Raw genomic sequence first — 18,873 nt, 5'->3', positions numbered from 1 at the left:
TTTTGTGACACAGCCTCCAGCTTTCCTAATGCAGCTCTAGTGCATAACTCAACAGCGCTGTAGAGATTTTGGCATGTGTGGCCCTCTGCATAGCAGCTACTCCACAGGGCAGCGGCCAACGATAAGTCATCTCCTTACACTGGCTCCTTTTGTTGCCAAGGGTAAAGAGTACCAGGAGCAGGAGATGGGTCCAGCACAGAGCATAAATAACAGAGAGCTTTGTGAGTAGAGGGAATATATGATAAGAACTACAATGGACAGGCAGGCAAAGAAACAGTAGCCTGAGGCAGTGCAATGTGTAGATAAGAGCAGAGCAGCAGCCCCCAGACAACTGTGGGCCCACGGCATCAATTTGTAATGACTGGGTGGCCATAATGCCTCTAGTGTTTGGCTCCCCTGTATATAGCGGGACAGCAATGCAGAGCTCAGAATGAACGTCACATCACGTACTAGTGAGCATTTAACATCAGCCACTGCTTTCAGTGAGGTGTTTGGCACTCACTGAGACATTCACAGGGAAGCTCAGAAATGGGGGACGGGGAAACAACAGGAGACTGGAACAAAGAGAAAGATTCATCTTTGAAGGTTCTGGCGACTTCTCCTGCTCTTCACCCTAACTTACATTTAAACCAATTTCAGGGTTTACTTTGACTGGCTGTTCTAGTTTGTTTTTTTAAAAATAAATGAGTGTTTAAATGTAAAGGCATCATAGAAAGAGCCACAATGATGGGGTATCCCCTTAACTACAATGGCAACATTGGTCAATGTGTCAGTTTTACAAACACAAAATAGATGTTGATCAAATTTTCGGGGGGGGGTGCAATTGTGGAAGCCTGATGAATTTTGTCACCATCCCCCTTTTTAAAAAATCTAATACATTGATTCTAGACTTTTGGGCAAATTATGATTAACCAAGAGCACTTAAATTTGCTGTCAGCCTAGAGGTGGAAGTGTGAGGTTATTTGCTGGGTGAGCAAGTTTTTGTTGTTTGGGGAGTTGACCAAAGAGCGGATCACAACTGAGGAGGAGTGGCATGGGAAATTGCACGGTGGATAGGCTGGAGAGCAAATGGAGGGTACATGGATGGATGATGGAAAGCACACCTCTCAAATTCAGTTCACTCCTTTCCTTCTCCTCTCTGTCTCCCCATATGTGGGGAGCAGGAGAAAAAGATTTACATGTTTCATTCATAATAAGTTGACAGATCAGGCAGACAGAGTTGCAGGGCACAGAATTTGATTAAAGATGCCGAGAGACTAGTGTTACACATGGGGGCTCTAGAGTTTGTATGATAGCAGCCTGGCCATGCCTTGTATTCATGACACCAGACTAGCTTCCTCCTGAAATTTGACCCTCTTTCTCCTGTGCCACTCCTCACATTTGGGACAAGCCTAGCATCTTGAGTAGTGGAAGGAGTAAGACACATTGGGAGGCAGCATTGGGTTGTGGTCTGGGAAGAGAATTACCTTGGAGGGTAAGAAAAGGAAGTAAAAAAGATTTGGTTTACATCTGTTAACTGGGTAACTGAAAAATCCCTTCAGTAGAGAACATTAGCATTAATCCTTTTCAACTTCCAACAGAAGAACTAAAACCCAGGTCACAATCCTGTTCTCAAACAACACATCTTGATTACATCAATGACTCCAAAGATTGACACTCAGTCATCAAACTGGACTTTTTTACACGTAGGTGATGGAATGATTGTATGGACACAACGGTAACACTAAACCAACGGGCACCCATTTTTACATAGCTACAGCAAATCATATCTGACATTCTTGCCAGGAAATCCAGACATTTAAATCCCTTTTCCCCAAACAAGCATGGTTAAGACAATAATTGCTGACAATTCTGCTAAAGATCAAGGCAAGGGGGTTTGAATGTACTAGCATCATCATAATTTGTTAAAAGCTACTTTTATGTTGTGGAAACACAAATATTTCCATGAAAAGAAAAGGAGTACTTGTGGCACCTTAGAGACTAACAAATTTATTAGAGCATAAGCTTTCGTGAGCTACAGCTCACTTCATCTCACGAAAGCTTATGCTCTAATAAATTTGTTAGTCTCTAAGGTGCCACAAGTACTCCTTTTCTTTTTGCGAAAACAGACTAACACGGCTGCTACTCTGAAACCAAATATTTCCATGGAATCAGTCACTCGTTTAGACCTTCATCACGCAGCCAGACCCACTCAGGTACAAAGAAAAGGAGGACAGACTAACACGGCTGCTAGTCTGAAACCTGTCAGGTACAAAGGTGTGACTTTAGGATTGGGGCCTCATTGTTTTCTTCTGACACTCAGAATTAAAAAGCTAAGGAGATACATTAAAAAGATGTATAAAAGTAATAATAGCTATTGTTTCGGGATTGTGACCCTGTGGCAATTCTATAGGCCACGTTTCAGCAAATGTTTAAGGCTGACTATAAAGTTCTGGAGGTAAGGATTTATAATGGAAGTGCAGCCACAATTTACAGTAGCCATGTGGAAAAGTTCCACCATACAAAGGAATCTCTTACCCACCCCCGCCTCCAAACTCACTTGCTAATGGCATGCTAAGTAAATTCAATCATTCACTGAAACCTGGTGCATCTGGTTAAGGTTTCTGCTATGGTCTGCATTTGTTTAAAGATGCTAGTCAATTATCAATACAGTTAAAAGTTTATTACTCAAGGGAGAATGCCATATATAAAGTAGGTATGAAATGGCAGAGCTAACCCCCTCATTCTCTTCGGGAAAGTAATTAGGGATTTCAAGCATTCCTATCAAAATATTAACTGAGCTGTTCCTGGAAATCACAACCTATGTTTCACCAATGAAATGATTACCTTTATTATTTGTATATTGTATAAAAAGAAATTGACAGCAGAGGAGGGAGCTATACACCCATTTTTTCCAAGATAATTTGAAAAACGCTGATCTCCATTTTAATCATCTGCAAATGCAGCACAATTCACTTATAATATTCCTGCCAGCAGGAGCCTTGCTAAATTCATAACCGCGTTGCTTTTATATAATCACAAGCAAATTACTGAATCCCCAGGAGTAAAAGGGGTGGGGGCGGAGAGAAGAAAGAAAGACCCCCTCTCCCAGCATTTAGAATGCAGCCTCTATGGCCCAACTGTTACATATTTTACACTGGTAATTTAACTTTCATTACACTTTTATTGTAAAAAAATAAACCAGAGCCTTATTGTGCAAAACAGCTGGCTTGGACTTTATTTTTTTTATTTAACTGAAGTGTTAGTAATGGCTGATCAATTAGAGAGCCAGTCTCTGTTATTTTCTTTTTATGCCAGGGGTAGGCTGAAGGTTGAGGTGATCTGTTCAATCACATCTGTAGTAAATTACTTGAAGGATGAGCAACAAAACAACAGGGACTAAATTACTTCCTCCTCGGTGGCAGTGTGCAAAACTCAGATCAGTTCCAAGTGCCTTTTGGTACACAGATGGAGTAATGGAATTACAATTAAGCCTCTTTAATGCAAAGCTGCTGGGACCTTCACCAGAGCGTACCTTGTTAGAGAAGACAAAATGCTAACTTCCCAAGGACTAGGTAACTCAGCAACAAAGGGATCATTTCCTCTTCTTGCTGTTTTACCCCCAAGTCATCTCCGATGGGCTCCCTCTATTCTGATTGCCATTTCCACGTGTTAATAACTGCGGGACGGACAGATATTGAAACCCATACAGTGGCATAAGGGGGAATCTAACTTCCCTTTACAGCTGTGCATGGCCTTCCTGGGCCCTGGGTCTGCAAGCCTGATACTCCCCTTGCCAAGTAGGGGAGGGGCATGGAGTGAGTGGTGCTTAGATCTGTCTTCCAACAACATGCTGCTAGCAGAGGAGGCTTGGTGCAGTGATCTGAGCTATTCTCCTCCTGGAGCAATGGAGGAGGAGGAAGAAGTCCTGGGGTGCTCCTGGGGCAGTGCATAAATGTGCTACCCTTACACAGGAGGGCATATTTGCAAATGCAGATGAGCCGCTCAGATTGTGGGCTGAAGGGTTATGCCAGTCTGGGGAGGAGGGTCCTGAGTCTTCCCTCATGATCCCATTTGGATGCAATGTTTTATCCAGACCATATGGCTGGAAGTAAGAAAATCCCAGCTCTTTCAGTTAAGTTCCTTAACTCCCCCGCCTCAGTTTCCTTATCTGTAAAAGTGGGGTAATATTCTTACTCTCCTACGCCATGGGGCTTTTGGGATGGTCATTAGAAAAACTTTGTAAAGCACTTTGAATATAAAGGGCCAGATTCTTGGGCCAGGTGGGGGCTACTTTGTGCTGTTTCCAGCTGGCAATGAACCTTAAAACTAGCAGATCTGGCTCCCTGTGGCTCCCCCTACATGGGGGGCGGGGGAATATGCAGATAGCATAGGGCCAGCATAACAACTCCTATGCCACACCCTCCACTGGGAACTGGTGCAACGCAGGGAGTGTGACCATGGTGCCCTTTTGCTTCACTGAGCTGCTGAAATGGCCCCTGGGGGCTACTGAAAGCTGGAATAAATCTGGCTGCTGGCCCCATGATTTTGGATAGCACAAAACACCTTTTTTCCCCATGGCTGCACTGAGCATCTCTCACTTACAGCTGAGGATGTAACCTGTAAATTGCTAGATGACAGACCTGGTCGAACAATGTTTATGGAAGAGCTTTCCATCGAAAAGCGCAGCTTTGTCAAAACTGAAATGTTTCCATTTCAACAAAACTTGTGAAGGAGAAAAGCCAAACTGAATCATTTCAACCTGCTTGAGTTGTTAACATCAAATAGTTCCTCTTGGGAGTGGCACAACATTTTGTTTCAACCTTATCGTTTTGATTTGTTTAGCCTTTTATAGTATATTAAAATATTCATTTTAATATTGTATATAGCATGTTTTATAAAGAGACAGAACATATTATATTTAATATTTTCTTATAAAATAAAAGTCTAAGCCAAATGAACCAACATGATAAAATCTTAAAAAGTTTCCACATTATTGAAATGACATGTTTTTAACTTATGAAAAGTTTTGATTTTATCTAAACAGAATGATTCAAACATATCAAAACAAAATGTTTCAATGGTTCTGAACGGAATTTTTGGGGAATTTTCATTTTGTGGGAAAGATTAAAATTTCAGCTTTTTGTTCAGATTTGGAACCATTTTTCCCCCAAAATATCAAAATTCTGGTTTCGAAGCAGCTCTACCATATGTTATTTCAGCTGACCTCATAAAGTGTATATGTATTTGTTTGTGCATGCAAGTGTGTGTGCACACATGCATGGCAACTGCAAAATGATGCAATGGTCCAACCAAGGACCTCTTTCTCCTTTTCACTGATGTGTGATCTATTCTGTATATACATTTGTGCGTGTATGTAAGTTTCATATGTATAGATTGGAGCTTCCCATAGGTCCTTAATACTGTGCTTCCTTTTCATACTTGGCCCACAATTCTGCCTTCATTTGAATTTCCTGTGTCTTCACTCATGCAGCATCAGCCCTATTTTAGATCTCATGGGACTAACTCAGAGAAGTAAACATTTAAACAAAATGGCACACACGGCGTAGCTGATTTCCAGTTGTGCTTACAGGGCCAAAATTGAGACAGTCAGCACTTTGCCAGTGCTGTCTTTCGATTTTCACTCCCCTCTCTGTGCCATTGGTTAATGGAATCAGATTATGGATTTTTTTTTCCCCTTAACAATTTAGAACATTTACGTCAAAAAGGATTTTTCTGAAGATTGTGGAATAGGTTGCTTAATTTTTAATAAACTCCTGCTAATTATCACACAGCTCATTTAACCAAATATTTCTCTTCCTGTGGATTGAAGACTAAAAGCAGAGCAGATGGCTCAAATATCATCTAGTTTTTAAACATCTTTTCTATCAGTTATTGCATCTCTATTTACCATGGACACCCACTGGTGAGTAGCAATATGCCATTTTCCCTGCTCATGACAGAAAGTTGCACAGCACTTTAGGTGCATTACACAGCCACATTTTTGCACTTGCAGCTGAAAAGGGAACACAAATTGCTAATGTATCAACCTACTGGGGGCAGAAATTGGAAATATAGAAGCACAAAAACTCAGATTTACTCACCTGCAATACATGTTGCAAGGACAAACTTTACACCCACAAAAACACAAGCCAGAACTCAGGCCAAGAGAAAATATGCCTATTTTGGGTGCTTCCATTTAGAGTTGAGCAAATTGTTTTGGCTAAAATACAGTATTAGCAATCCCATATATTCAAAAATCATGAGTCAGGCCCCTCCAAACTATGAGATTGCCTTCAAAATAATGAGATTTTTAAAAAATAATTAAAAAATGGGGTGCTTTTAATTTGCCTTCCAGTGTTTGAGACTTTAGGGTACACTTGGATTATGTTTTCTAATTTTTCCTCAGCCATGATGGCTAGAAACTTACTTCGAAAAACCTGAAATCTGAGACTGCCTCACAATCAAATAAATCCAGAATTCTTCGTAAGAAAACACCTTCCCAAAGTCAGGAGCACAGTGGTAAAATCAAGAGAGTTGACAACACAGAATTTTCCAAACACCTGTTTGGAGGTTTGAAACGTTTTTGATCATTATTATTTTCACTTGCCTCTGCACTTCTTGGTTCCCACAAAAGGGTTGTGGGATTCTGAAACCACTGTTTTTTTGTGGTCATTTTTGGAACAAAGCTGTAAGATTTGTCTCTTAAGGTATCGGACTCTTGTCATGTGACAGAGGTCTAACCTTCTGTAACCCATATTAGGTGACTGAGGCTAGGAAATACATTTCAGTTACTTACCACTACTCCTGTGTGTCACACATTTATTACAAACTAGTACAAGGTACTTCACAGTTGATGAGATTTTCCAAAGTGGCCTAAGGGATTTAGAATCTCCATTCCTCAATCCCCTACATGCTTTGAAAATCTCAGCCGGAAACTCTAGGGCAGTGGTTCTCAATTCGCAGCCTGCGGGCCACTTGCGGCCCAATCAGTACATAGCTTCGGCCCATGTGACATCCTCAGGGCCATACAGGTAGTATATATATTGTGTGGATGCAGCCCACATAACACAGAGAGCTGCATATGAGGCCCACAATGGTAAATAGGTTGAGAACCACTGCTCTAGGGCCTATTGTAAGTGCGGGGGCCATTGGGGGGAGAAGCAGAGCGCTTCTTTGAGCGTACATTAATAGCATGAAATAGGCAAACTAATAAAGTCTTGTTCAGTGTTGTCATGGGCCCGATCCTGTGAGGTGCTGCATGCCCTCAATTCCATTGTTGTTAATGGGAGTTGAAGGAACTCAGCATCACCCATGGACTGCTCTTTGCCAAGACGGAAGCCTAGAACACTTAGACAGAAACTCTGTCTGGTCAGTTATAAGAACAGCAATTTCTTCACAAAGTATTAAGAGAAAAGGTGTCAGGAAATTAATAAATTGAGCTGGTGAAAAATGTTCTACATTTCAAATTTGGAAAATAAGTGGGAAATATCGACCACAGATTCCCCCCATCCCCCATTTTTATTTTTTGCCAGCACTAGGACTAGTCAAAATTCTTCAAATTTCAACAGTATTTTGGATTGTGGGGAAGAATAAATGGGAAAAAATGGAAAATATTTTACAATTTCTACCTCCTGGCCCAATCACCTCTTCAAATTAAGGTCCTGAGCCTGCAAAGACGTACGCATATGCTTAACATAAGGCACAGCGAGAATTCACATTGACATCAATGGATGGTGTAAAGTTACACATGTGTGTAAATCGGTGTAATGCTGCATGAGTTATTGAAATTGATCAGTTTCCAATCCTGAAAGGATCTACTCAGGAACTTCCTCTGGACTTACTTCATCAGCTCCGGGTCTTCTTTGTCATCTTTCGTGGGGGTTATCTTGATGCCACTTTTCTTGGCACGGGGGCAGCCTGACAGACTATGTTTAAAAAGAGAAGAAAGGCCCGTCTCATTGGCAGAATTACCGCTTCTAATATTCCCCTGCCTCACTCATCTTTCCCTTGAATTTACTGTAGTGTTTTGATCTTGCTCATTTTGGAGCCTCACATCATGAGGAGAAGTGAGGAGGGAAAAAAAGAGCACATTTTGAGGGAGATGGATAGTAATTAATGGTGTCTAGATAAGAAGATATCTGCTAACAGACTGCAATGTTTAACGGAATTGTTGAAACAGAAAGCTTAGATCTCTTCTATTAATGTTCTAAAGTCATAATAGAAGTCATAAATAGGCAGCATTATTAATAGGAACATTGCATCAGCTAAAATCTGACCCTTTGTCTTTTATTCTGCTGAAGAGAGCTTCTAATCAAATGCTGGAAACATCCAAAAAAAAAAAAAAAGAGTCAGATTAAAGAGACGAAAATAGGCTTCAGTTGTCAGTAACATTAATGTTTTATTCAGAACTTTCCAACTCTGCTCACTGCAGAGGAAAAAAAATAAAAAGAGGCCATGGAACAAAACAATGTCATTGAAGACCTTACCTCCTATGTGATGCATAATTTCCTGTTATGTGACCAGAACCATCACATCCAGGAGTTGGGCACCTGAGGAAGAATGGGAAACAATGATTAGCAAGGGCCTGAATGAAACAGTAGGATAGCTCACTTTAAAGGAAGAGCTGGAGATCATCAAACTGGATGCATCTCTCTTTTAACCTTCCCTCCAGCCTCCCCCAAATAATTCATAATAATACACAACCCATACTGTTCACGCCACAAATCCAAATGGAAACCATTTGAAAACTGGTAGATAGCGCTGTACAGTTTAAACAAAAATGAAGTGAAAGATTCAGGCCTATTTGATTATTGGGATTGGTGGGTGGAGCTCAAAACAACAGAAGGCCTGTCTCTTTAGGTGTGGGAACAGAATCCAGGTATCAGCTGACTGAGGGGCAGGCGGACACACACACTAAAATGAACAGGGCTGTGGATGCAGATCATAGGGTGAAAATAAGGGAATCAGAAGGTGAGCAGAGAACCTTTGACAATGTCTACTGCTCCAAGAAAGAACGTGAGAAGTCAGGGGATACCACCCAGAGTAACTCTACCCAGGACTGCCAAGTTCCCTTCTCGTGGATTGGTAGATGATCATCTTGGCCAGTGCCAGGAGGAGGTTGATGAGTAGGTCTCAGCTCAGGACTGACAACTCTGGAGACTGAAGTTTACGCCCAGAACAGGTAAAGTGAGGGCTGTAATAGTGCAAGTTCCCACTATGGTAATCTAATTGTCATTTTTATTTATGTATTATCATTTGTATGCACTCATCACCATAGTAACCGAGCACTTCACAAATGCCAGTGAATTTAGCTTCACAGTGCCACCATGAGGCAGGGAAATATTATTATCCCCATTCTACAAATGGGGAACCTAGACACAGAGAAGTCAAGCGATTTGCTCATGGTTACTCTATGGAAGAGCCAGGAACCCAGATTCCTAAATCCCAGGCCCGTAAATTAACCACAAGACCATTTGATTGTGGCTGTGCCTTATCGCTGGTCTGATGGTACCTTCTCTAGTGGTGAAAGGCTAGTTCAGTCTCCATGCTCATTCAGTCCTTTTGCTTTCTGGTAATACAACCAATCAGGGTCCTGGTTGCTTTTGTCTGTGGAACCGTTCTCACCACGAGCTGGCACCAAGACCACCAGGGCTATGGCTACACTGGAGAGTTTACAGTGTCACCACTGTAGCGCTGCTGGATTAATTAAGTCTCCAATCGATTTAATTAATCCAGCTACCACTGCTGGTTGTGGGAATGCTAGTGGAACATAGCGCCGTCCACGCTGGTGCTTAGATCGGTGTAACTTACTTTACTCGGGGGGTGGCTTATTCACACCCCTGAGCGATATTAGTTATATTGACCTAAGCTGTGGCCCAAGTCACTTCACATGGGGCATCATGAGTTTTTTATAATTTTTTTTAACATTGCAATACTGCAAATCCTTCCTATACCAGCTATAAAGAAATTATTGGCTGTACATTTATGCTCATCTTTTGCCAGCTGTGCCTCATCTGAAAGTACAGCATCCAACAGTCAAAAACATAAATGAAATTAAAGCATGAAAGGAAAAAAATAAGAGCACGTCAATGCAGCTCATTTCCCAACCTTTCTATGATCATTTAAAATGGCATGAAAGCTGGCTTTGGCTTAAACTGTTACCAAGCAAGAGATAATTGAACAAGTCAAACAGTGAGTAATTAGGGCCATGGAAGCAGTGAAAAAAGTGTTGGCATATGAACTGTGATGAGCAGAATGTTGTGAATGTTGTAGGCAATGCAGCAGAAATAAAAGTTGTCATGGGGACACACAAAAGATGCGAGTAGCTCTAGCAGAGGAAGTAATTTACCTGCAAATTAGCTTACAAAAGTTTTCAGTCAAGTTTCAGTATCTGAATGAGAACTCACTGAGGATATGTGAAATGAATTGGAGGTTTGCCATTCATTTCAATGGGAGTTTGAATACCAGAGAGAGAGAGAACTCCTTTCTGAAGATCCAGTCTCCTACAGTTAGGCTTGTCTACACTAGAGAACACAGTCAATGGGGGCTAATTACAGGTGTAGACCCTACTCCTAGTGTAGACAGACAGAGAGCTATAAGCCACAATTTACACTAATGCAGCTCTCCCTGCCTAGCAGCCAGGGTAGGTTGCACCACTAAAAACTACACTTATAGTGGCTTTGCCTGTCTACACTAAGGATGCACCAGCTCAGGTTATCCAGGTGGCTGTGGCTGGGTCACATCCCCAGGGTAGACAAACCCTTAGACTGTGAAGCCTTCATCTAACCATTTACTCATGTTGAGTGAACCTTGCTACATTCATTGGACATTTTCTTAGTCCCTTCTTTTTAAGGTATAAAGGCCTGATCCTGTGTGACTGAACCCCATGGGAGTTTTGCCATTGGCTTCACTGGGAGTAGAATTCATCCCTAAATGGCCAGCTATTTAAATATCTCCAAAATGTACCAATAAAATAATGCTCAAACTTGTAATGTGAATGTGGCCCCTGAGCCCAATCTATTATGAACATAGCTACATCCCACAGTCAACAATTTAGTTTTTGCCTACTACTGTCATGTACATCTCTGTCTTATTGGCAATACATTTGGGTGGCAGCGTGGAATCTACCATGATTAAAGCTGCACGATCCTAAGATAAATACTGGGAATGCCTTTTTTCTCTACCTTTTCTATAGGTGTCCAGACCAACTAAAGCTGAGATTTTGAAAGCTGCCTCAGCATTTGGACTAGAGCTGGTTGGAAAATAGAAAAATTTTGTGTGAAAATTGTATTCCTGTTTTGTCAGAAAATTTCAAAATTTCACCTTTTCCAACCAGCTGTGATTTGGGATTGGAATGTCCAAATCCTTTGGACAACTTTCAAACTGCAGGCCTGGGAGACTACAGGGCACCAAGACTTTATGTGTTTTAAAATCTGAAAGTAGAGCTATTTCTTTGTAGTCCTAGGGTTGTTTTAGATACATATCACTGACGTCTAATTCCTTCTTGCCTCTCAGTGCCTTTAAAGAGGTGAAGAGAATTATCTGGTTTTTATTTTTAATTATCTTCAAAGAAATCATCCCTGACAGATACCTTGTACTGGATGTTTTGGCCGGCAGCTAATTTTTTATATCTGAGAGATTAACCCCTGAAATAGAATTTATAATGCTGCTGACATAGCCTTATCTAGAACTGTGGAAAAAGTGACACTATAATATGAATAATATCTGTGGAATCTATTTTCCCCTTTTATAAATGTGCTAAACCAGCATAGAAGCACAGACAAATAATAATACTGTAGTATAAGGTTTGGAGATTTAGTGCTAGCCAGGATTCCTATGGTTTGTATCACAGGTTGGTGTTAGCACTAGACCATTAATGTGTTCAGGTGAAAAATGTCAATTCGGGGTGTCCATTGACCAACAAATTTTCTGAATAAATTACAGTTTCAGATACACCTGCAACCAATACCTTTTTGCTGGTCCACAGCGAATATGGTCAATGTTCCTAATAAAATTTAATGTTTCTTAGCAGTGGTGAAATAATCCAGTGGTCATTCTTTGGGCTACTGTATAAAGCATGGAGGAATATTGCTTAAATAAAGACATCTTAAAGTGTTCTTTGAAAAATATTATCTGTATTGTACGTAGCACTGACCATATAGATACTGTGCTTTCCACCTCCATAACAGGGTATTAACATAAACTAATTCGACCTCTCAATAGTTCTGTGAGATAGATAGTCATTTCCCCCTCCATTTTATATGGGTATTTCCATTTCCAGAACTACCCAAAACTAAAGGGAAATGTCAGAGGCAAATGTCAAGACAGAAAAATACATGTAAACAAAACAAAATGAAAAAAAAACCACCACAAATACCACCTTTTCAAATCACAGAAAAGGTTTTAATTTGATTTAGTTCGATGTTTCAGCTCAGTTCTTATTTTATCCAAACTACTTTTACCCGTCCCTACCTTGTGATGGAAAAAAAACATTCCATGAGGAAACACATTTCGGATTCAGGATTCCAAGGTGGTATTGCTATAAAGGGTAGTATTAGAATATGGCGGGGGGGGGGGGTTGTTGTTGTTAAGGGGGTGGAATAGGTTTTAATACCATGCCAGTAAAGCAACTACAGCTGTGCATACCTAACATCCCTAATTAGGTAGGACAGTCTCTAGGTTTTTGAATAAAATATTTACCATTTTCCCCTCCTGTCCCTCCATTAAGCATTCCTGGCCCAAAGTATTTCAGTGCAGTTAAAAGCCATGTCCCTATTTTTAACTTGGCACTTCTGGAAGAGGCCCCAAAAGCTGTACAGACATGAGGAAAAATGCAAAGAGAAAGGAATTACACCAGTCTGACTATTGAAGAATCCTCCGTGTTGTAATAACTTTTATTTTTAACCTGACACAGGGCCACATTTTTAACACATAAGCCTCAAGGACCACCTATAAAACTGTATTTGCAAGTGCAAGTGGTTATGGTATTTGTGGATACAATGGCTGCCTATAGCCAATATTGACCAATTTATATTTGCTCATCTGGCTCATTTGTTGCACATGCTCACATAAACTCAGTTTTGTTGTTATTTGTGCAGCCACATGTTGGGCAGCCATGTATGGAAATTCGATACTGTAGGATCAGACGTGAGGGAAAAAGTGATTGTGAAGAGCCTGATAATTCTGAGTCAATAATACATTCAGCCAAAGATACCTGAGTATCTGTTAAGCCTCTCAATATTTCTTAACTAGCACATTTAGATGTATTTAAACAGGTAAGTGTGACTACATAGCTAACCAGATGTTAAAGATGGCACAACATGCATTAGGATGGGGAGGGAGAGAAGCAGGTTATGCCTCAGCAGGAGTAAGGAGCTTTCCAAGAATTTTATAAATTATGCTTCAGTCCCATCCAAGCGAGGCTCACAACTTAGACATGTCCTAGGATAAGGCTGAATTGCAGATTTGGTTGGAAAATAGGTTTTTTAAAATTTCAGTTAGTTGAAAACCCAATTTTCCATAGAAAAATAGTTTAAATGCAAAAATTTCAATCAGCCCTACTGAATTATCTATTGGGAGGTAGTGTATAGATAGGAGATCTGGGTTTGATTCTCTGCTCTGCTGCTCACCGTCTATGTGACCTTTGAAAATTTAAATAATTTGCCCGTTCTTCTGTTTCCCCTCCTACCCTCTCTATCTTGCCTATTTGGATGATAAGCTCTGCTAGGGAGAGACAGCCTTTTGCTATGTGCCTGTGCAAAGCCTAGCACAATGAGACCCCACTCTCAGCAAAGACACCTGTATGCCACTGTAATACAAATTCAATTAATAATAATCCTTATAATAGCCACACAAAGCTTTGCTGAATCTGAAGTGAAAATCAACCAACAAGAAAATAAACGGCACAAATTGGCTCCATCTAATATATATAGAATAATGATTCACAACGCTTTATTTTCCATGTTTTTTGGAGGGATATTAAGTATCCTGCCACACCTTTGAAAAAAAAAATCTAGAGGTTTGGCCTGAATTTTCCTTAGGGGAGGGAAGTTATGACAAAACCTGACAAACTCTCCTGTAAGCCTTAGGACCCTTATTAAAGATTCTGAGCCAGAACCTCAGCTTGTTTAACTCAGTGTAACTCCATCAAGGTTAATAAGGATTTGGGAGGGGTGAAGCCATTTGTAGAGTAGAGTTGCATGCAGATTTCAAATATGGATTCCTTGATTCAGGATCATATATGAAAACAGTGCAAATCTTAATCCAATGTAATGCTTTGGGCCAGTTAATTGACCTTGATGGAACTGTACCTATTTGCAGCAGCTGAGAATCTGGCCCTATGAATGATGGTGCTTCTGCTCCCTGTCTCTCTAAACTCAAATTCCCATTGAAAGTATGGAAATATCTCCCTTTTGGTAATGAACACTCCCCAAATTTTTGCATGTAATTAGGTTGTCAGGTTGCCTGCCAAGAGCTAGCTTCCTTCTGATACTGATGGGTAACAAATATTTTACCAACAGCAATTCTGTACAGGACATCTATGGCACTATATAAAATGTTTTCGGATAAAGATAATAGCGTTACATAGGCTACAGGAGCTTAGAAGGAGACACCAAGTGAAAAGAAAACAGCACATTTCCACTGCAGCCAACAAAAATCTGCCCAGGGTTAAAATCATTCATCTGACCATCTTCATGGAACTTCATCTTTCACAATGAGACTTTCTGAGCATTGATGCTCTTGTCTTATTATTAATATTATTATAATTTATTATTTGTATTACCACAATGTCTAGGAGCCCAAGTCAATGGACCAAGATCCCATCTTAACCTTTCTCCCTCCTCCCCAAACCCAGGGAAGATGTTTGGCTCACAGACTGGAGATCCATTTAGGCAGATTTTGATTGGTTTTTCTAAAGATGAGGGATATGGGGAAAGCAAGAGTATAGCACAAGGGGGAAAAAAAAGGAGATTTGAGTTTAGCGCAAACATACTTGAGGTCAGCAGAGTGGGCAGCCATGAGGTTTCTGAGGCTCTTGTCAGCAAGAGGACAACCAGAAAGGCTGAAAGAGAAGAGATGGAATATCTGGATAAGCCCAAAAAAATTAAGAAAAAGAGGGGAAGGGCGAAGGAAGGGGAGAAGGAAACAGAACCAAACCATCCACACGATTAAAAAAAAATGTAGTCTAAAGAGTCAGAACCTGAAACGGTAGGTCAACAAACCTGCGGTGAGAGGCATAGTTTCCCGTGATGTGTCCACTGCCATCACAGCCTGGGGTAGGGCAACTGAACAAAAATAATAAAAAGTGTAAGTGCCAAAAAGAAATAAACTCATTGAAAGCTTCATGCATGGGTAAAAACAAGGAAGAAACCTTTCTTGGGTGAAAAATAAAATAAATTTGGTTGGTGTGTGGGCCAGGTCTCTTAGGGTAGGTGAAATACCGGGGTGTGTTCTGGATTTTGTTAGCACAACTTAGCCTTGGCCTTGATATTTACTTATTCGTGTTAGCAGCCAGTAGAAATCTGTACAAATAAACCAACTGCTTCCTTTTTGGCCTGCTCTCTTTCCCTTTGTTCCCAAAAGGCCACGGCGACCTTTCCTTCTTTGAAGGAATTTGTGGCAAAATATGAAGAATAAGTAAAAAGATTGTTTGCTGGGGTATTTTGTTTTTGTCTGTGTTTTTAAAAGGAAGAACTAAACCAGCCTTAATGGCACTGTAAATGGAAAACCAGCTTTACAGACTCAGTACTGCCAGTTCTCGTGGTTTTTATCGCAGTCTTGTGACATTTTATTAGAACCCCCAGCTGCTGGAATCAGGTGATTATCTGTGAATCTCAGCTTTCATAGAATTATAAAAGTGTAGGACTGGAAGGGACCTCAATAGGTCATCTAGTCCAGTCTCCTGCACTCAAGGCAGCACTAAAGAAAATAACTAGACCATTCCTGACAGGTGATGGTCTAGTTATTACAGCTTTCTTTCTTTCAATTTCTAGCACTCAAGGCTGCAGAGAAAAGCCTGAATCCTATATGTTCCATCACCTGAAGGCAAATTAAAAGACCTCAATTTAAAAAATAAATCTCATGATATCTGGGATTTCACTCATAATTCTTTAACAGTTGGAGCTGGGCATGCTGCAGAGAGATGGCTTTGTTTTATATCTTTTATCTTGGCTTTGTTTTATATCTCTCTACCTCCCCATTGCTTCCCAGTGAATCTTATAGGCAATGGGACAGGTGTAGCGGGTTTGTGATATTCAGGAAATAAAATCCATAATGCTGTACGTGATTGCACAGCTACAGTTGTATACGGTGGGGCTTACTATACAGCGTAGCCAAACACAGTCTTCAAATATGGATTCCTGGGTTCAGGGCCATATCTGGGAATTAGCGCTAATGAAATACTTTGAGCTGGATTCTGGCTCCCCCTGCATGGGTTTGCAAGGTATGGTGGGGGTTCTAGGGAGCCATCTTCCTCCATCCCTTGTGCTCCATAAGGACCAACACTGGGAGAGCCAGAGTGCCACCAGCAGTGGTCAATATGCCAAATGGGTCGGGATATGGCCATGACCCCATCTCCATTTTGCGGTGGCTAGTGGAATGAGGCCATGTGACCAGGTAAAAGCAGAACTTGGAAAGGGTTAAGTGATCTCTGCCTGTCACAGGTTTGGATGGAGTATATAAGGAAGAAGAAGCTGGGTTCAGGGATATCACAGGGGAAGATCGTGACCTCTTGAGGCCTTTAGGTATTATGGTCAGTGATTTCAGCAGCTGTTTTATTCTGTTGTCTGACTATCGTGGTAAACAATAAAAAGCACCCCGAGGTTTTGGGGCTTGGAGGACTTGGGCTTGGAGTTTGCTTCCCTTCCCTGGATGCTGGAAAAGCCCACCAGGCCAGTGCTGGGGGAGCACAAGTTACACCTCCAAAGACAGGTGCAAGATCTGCTTCTCAGTGAATTACCACAGCAGGCCACAGGCATTGTGTCTGCCTCGGCATGCCTGCAATATGCGTCCCTCCTTGCCTTTCCATAGCACAGCTTGCCTAGCCATGGTACAGCTCTCTACATAGAAACAAGCCCAGTGACTTAATGGTAGTGTTAGATGCTATTATTCATGGTTCTAAATTTGGGGCCTGGTCCTGTCCCTAACTGCCCAAGCTGAAGGGATTGAGGAAGTCCTGCAAAGACAATGTCCTCAACCCTTATGGGGAGGGAGTGTCTTGCATCAGCCTGGAGCAACCATGGTAGATGCACAAAGCAATAATGACAGGATCTGGTCAGAGGGTTGCAAAACATGGCACCTTTGAGGGTGGTGGAAAGTAGAAATACCAAGAATAGGTCGGGGGGGGGGGAAGGAGATGGCTGTACTCTGAACACAGAAAGAAGCAACCCACATCAATACACAGTGCACAGGAACTGGATAGAGTCTTGATACTAGGGCAGGACAACTACCTCATAGTTTGTCCATGATGATGGTCCTGGGACTCCCGTTTCTGATGCCCCACAAAACAACTTGTTTTATACCCTCTGCTGTTGCTGCCTCCACTCCCTCTGCATTATGGGACAAGGGGCACATGCAAAGGTTACTTACACCAAGATACAGAAAGGAAAATCAACCTCAAGTCCCTCTCACAGGAACAAAAAATATGTATAATCACTGGAACTACGATTAACTTGCAGATGTTCAACCAACAATATACATTGCTGTGTGGCACTAGTGACTTGTATGCGTAGGGTGGCCATAAACAAGACAGAAATGGGCAACACTTTCCCAGACACTTGCCACCAGCATCTTAAGATGATGCAGGGACCATATGGACATAAAAACTCAAATTTACATGACAAGTGAGTTTGTTCATGGATGGCCTGCATCCAGACAGGTTTCAGAGTAGCAGCCATGTTAGTCTGTATTCGCAAAAAGAAAAGGAGTACTTGTGGCACCTTAGAGACTAACAAATTTATTTGAGCATAAGCTTTCGTGAGCTACAGCTCACTGCATCCAGTGCATCGTAGTTCAAGATGATGGCAGAAGGATCAAAGAGGACTTGTGTCCCTGGTATGGAAAGGAAGCTCAAAGCTGCCTAAAATGCCAGGAAGATTCCTTTCCAGAGCTGTTCATTGCCATGAAACAGTCTCCCTTTGAATAATGCCAGGGGTCAGGGAGAACTTGGCTTACCCACCCCAGAAATTGATGCTCACACCATTTCTGAAAAAAAAAAAAACTTTAAAATTTTGCCTATGAGAATTGTTTGAAGTGTCTTGCTCATGTAGGGAGGATTCATTCCCCTCTTCCTCTGCTCACCTGGGATTTCCACATATCCCCCGTTTCCTCCCAGCATCACATACTCCCCTTCAAAACTCCCACTTGCATAGCCAAATAATGTACTAGACTGAAAGAGGTCAACGAAATGAAGGCTTGTTGGGCCCTTCCTACCTTATATTTTTTTAAAAGGTCAGACTTACTCTGGAAATAAGCCTAGGAATAATAGCTCCATTGACAAGTTTACTTTACTTCAGGGATCAGCCTGCCACACCTTGCATCGGAACAGTTTATTCCAGCATTCCTTTAGATTAGAGCTGGGTCCAAGCTGCAAAGTTTGGATCAGGATCTGAATTCTCCCCTTTTGTTCACATGAGCAATACAGATCCAGGATTCTTCATCGTCTCCTAAGGAGAGGGATCCAGCTGAAAAGTTCTGGATCCAAACTTTCCAAGTTTCTACGGCATTCAGGTCTGGAGTTTGGTTCAGGGCCCCCTCAAATGTAGCACACAGTGCAATAGTATACACTTGCGTTGTTTCAATAGAGTCTTTATAGCTTTCTTCATGGGGACTGTACTCACTGCTCTGTATTACCAGAAAACACTGTTCCACTAGCTGAGATGGCTACTAGACTGT

The 18,873-nt window shown here is 41.4% G+C and overlaps 1 protein-coding gene across 7 annotated transcripts in view; it reads right to left on the bottom strand.

Moving 5' to 3' along the window:
• MYT1 (myelin transcription factor 1) overlaps positions 1-18,873 on the bottom strand; it is a 112,171-nt gene that overhangs the window by 11,070 nt on the left and 82,228 nt on the right. For 4 of the 7 annotated variants that reach the window (XM_038370417.2, XM_038370418.2, XM_038370420.2 and 1 more), the window contains exons 15-19: positions 17,430-17,528; positions 15,204-15,266; positions 14,975-15,043; positions 8,469-8,531; positions 7,824-7,907 (exon numbers count right to left, since the gene is read on the bottom strand). In XM_038370417.2, the coding sequence (XP_038226345.1) occupies positions 7,824-7,907; positions 8,469-8,531; positions 14,975-15,043; positions 15,204-15,266; positions 17,430-17,528 (378 nt within the window). The remainder of the gene's footprint in view (positions 1-7,823; positions 7,908-8,468; positions 8,532-14,974; positions 15,044-15,203; positions 15,267-17,429; positions 17,529-18,873) is intronic. The other 3 variants (XM_038370419.2, XM_038370425.2, XM_038370426.2) reach the window with 2 other exon arrangements.

The sequence above is a fragment of the Dermochelys coriacea genome, chromosome 13 (assembly GCF_009764565.3).
Source record: "Dermochelys coriacea isolate rDerCor1 chromosome 13, rDerCor1.pri.v4, whole genome shotgun sequence".
In the NCBI taxonomy this organism is placed as follows: Eukaryota; Metazoa; Chordata; order Testudines; family Dermochelyidae; genus Dermochelys; species Dermochelys coriacea.
This window is presented reverse-complemented; position numbering and strand designations above follow the sequence as displayed.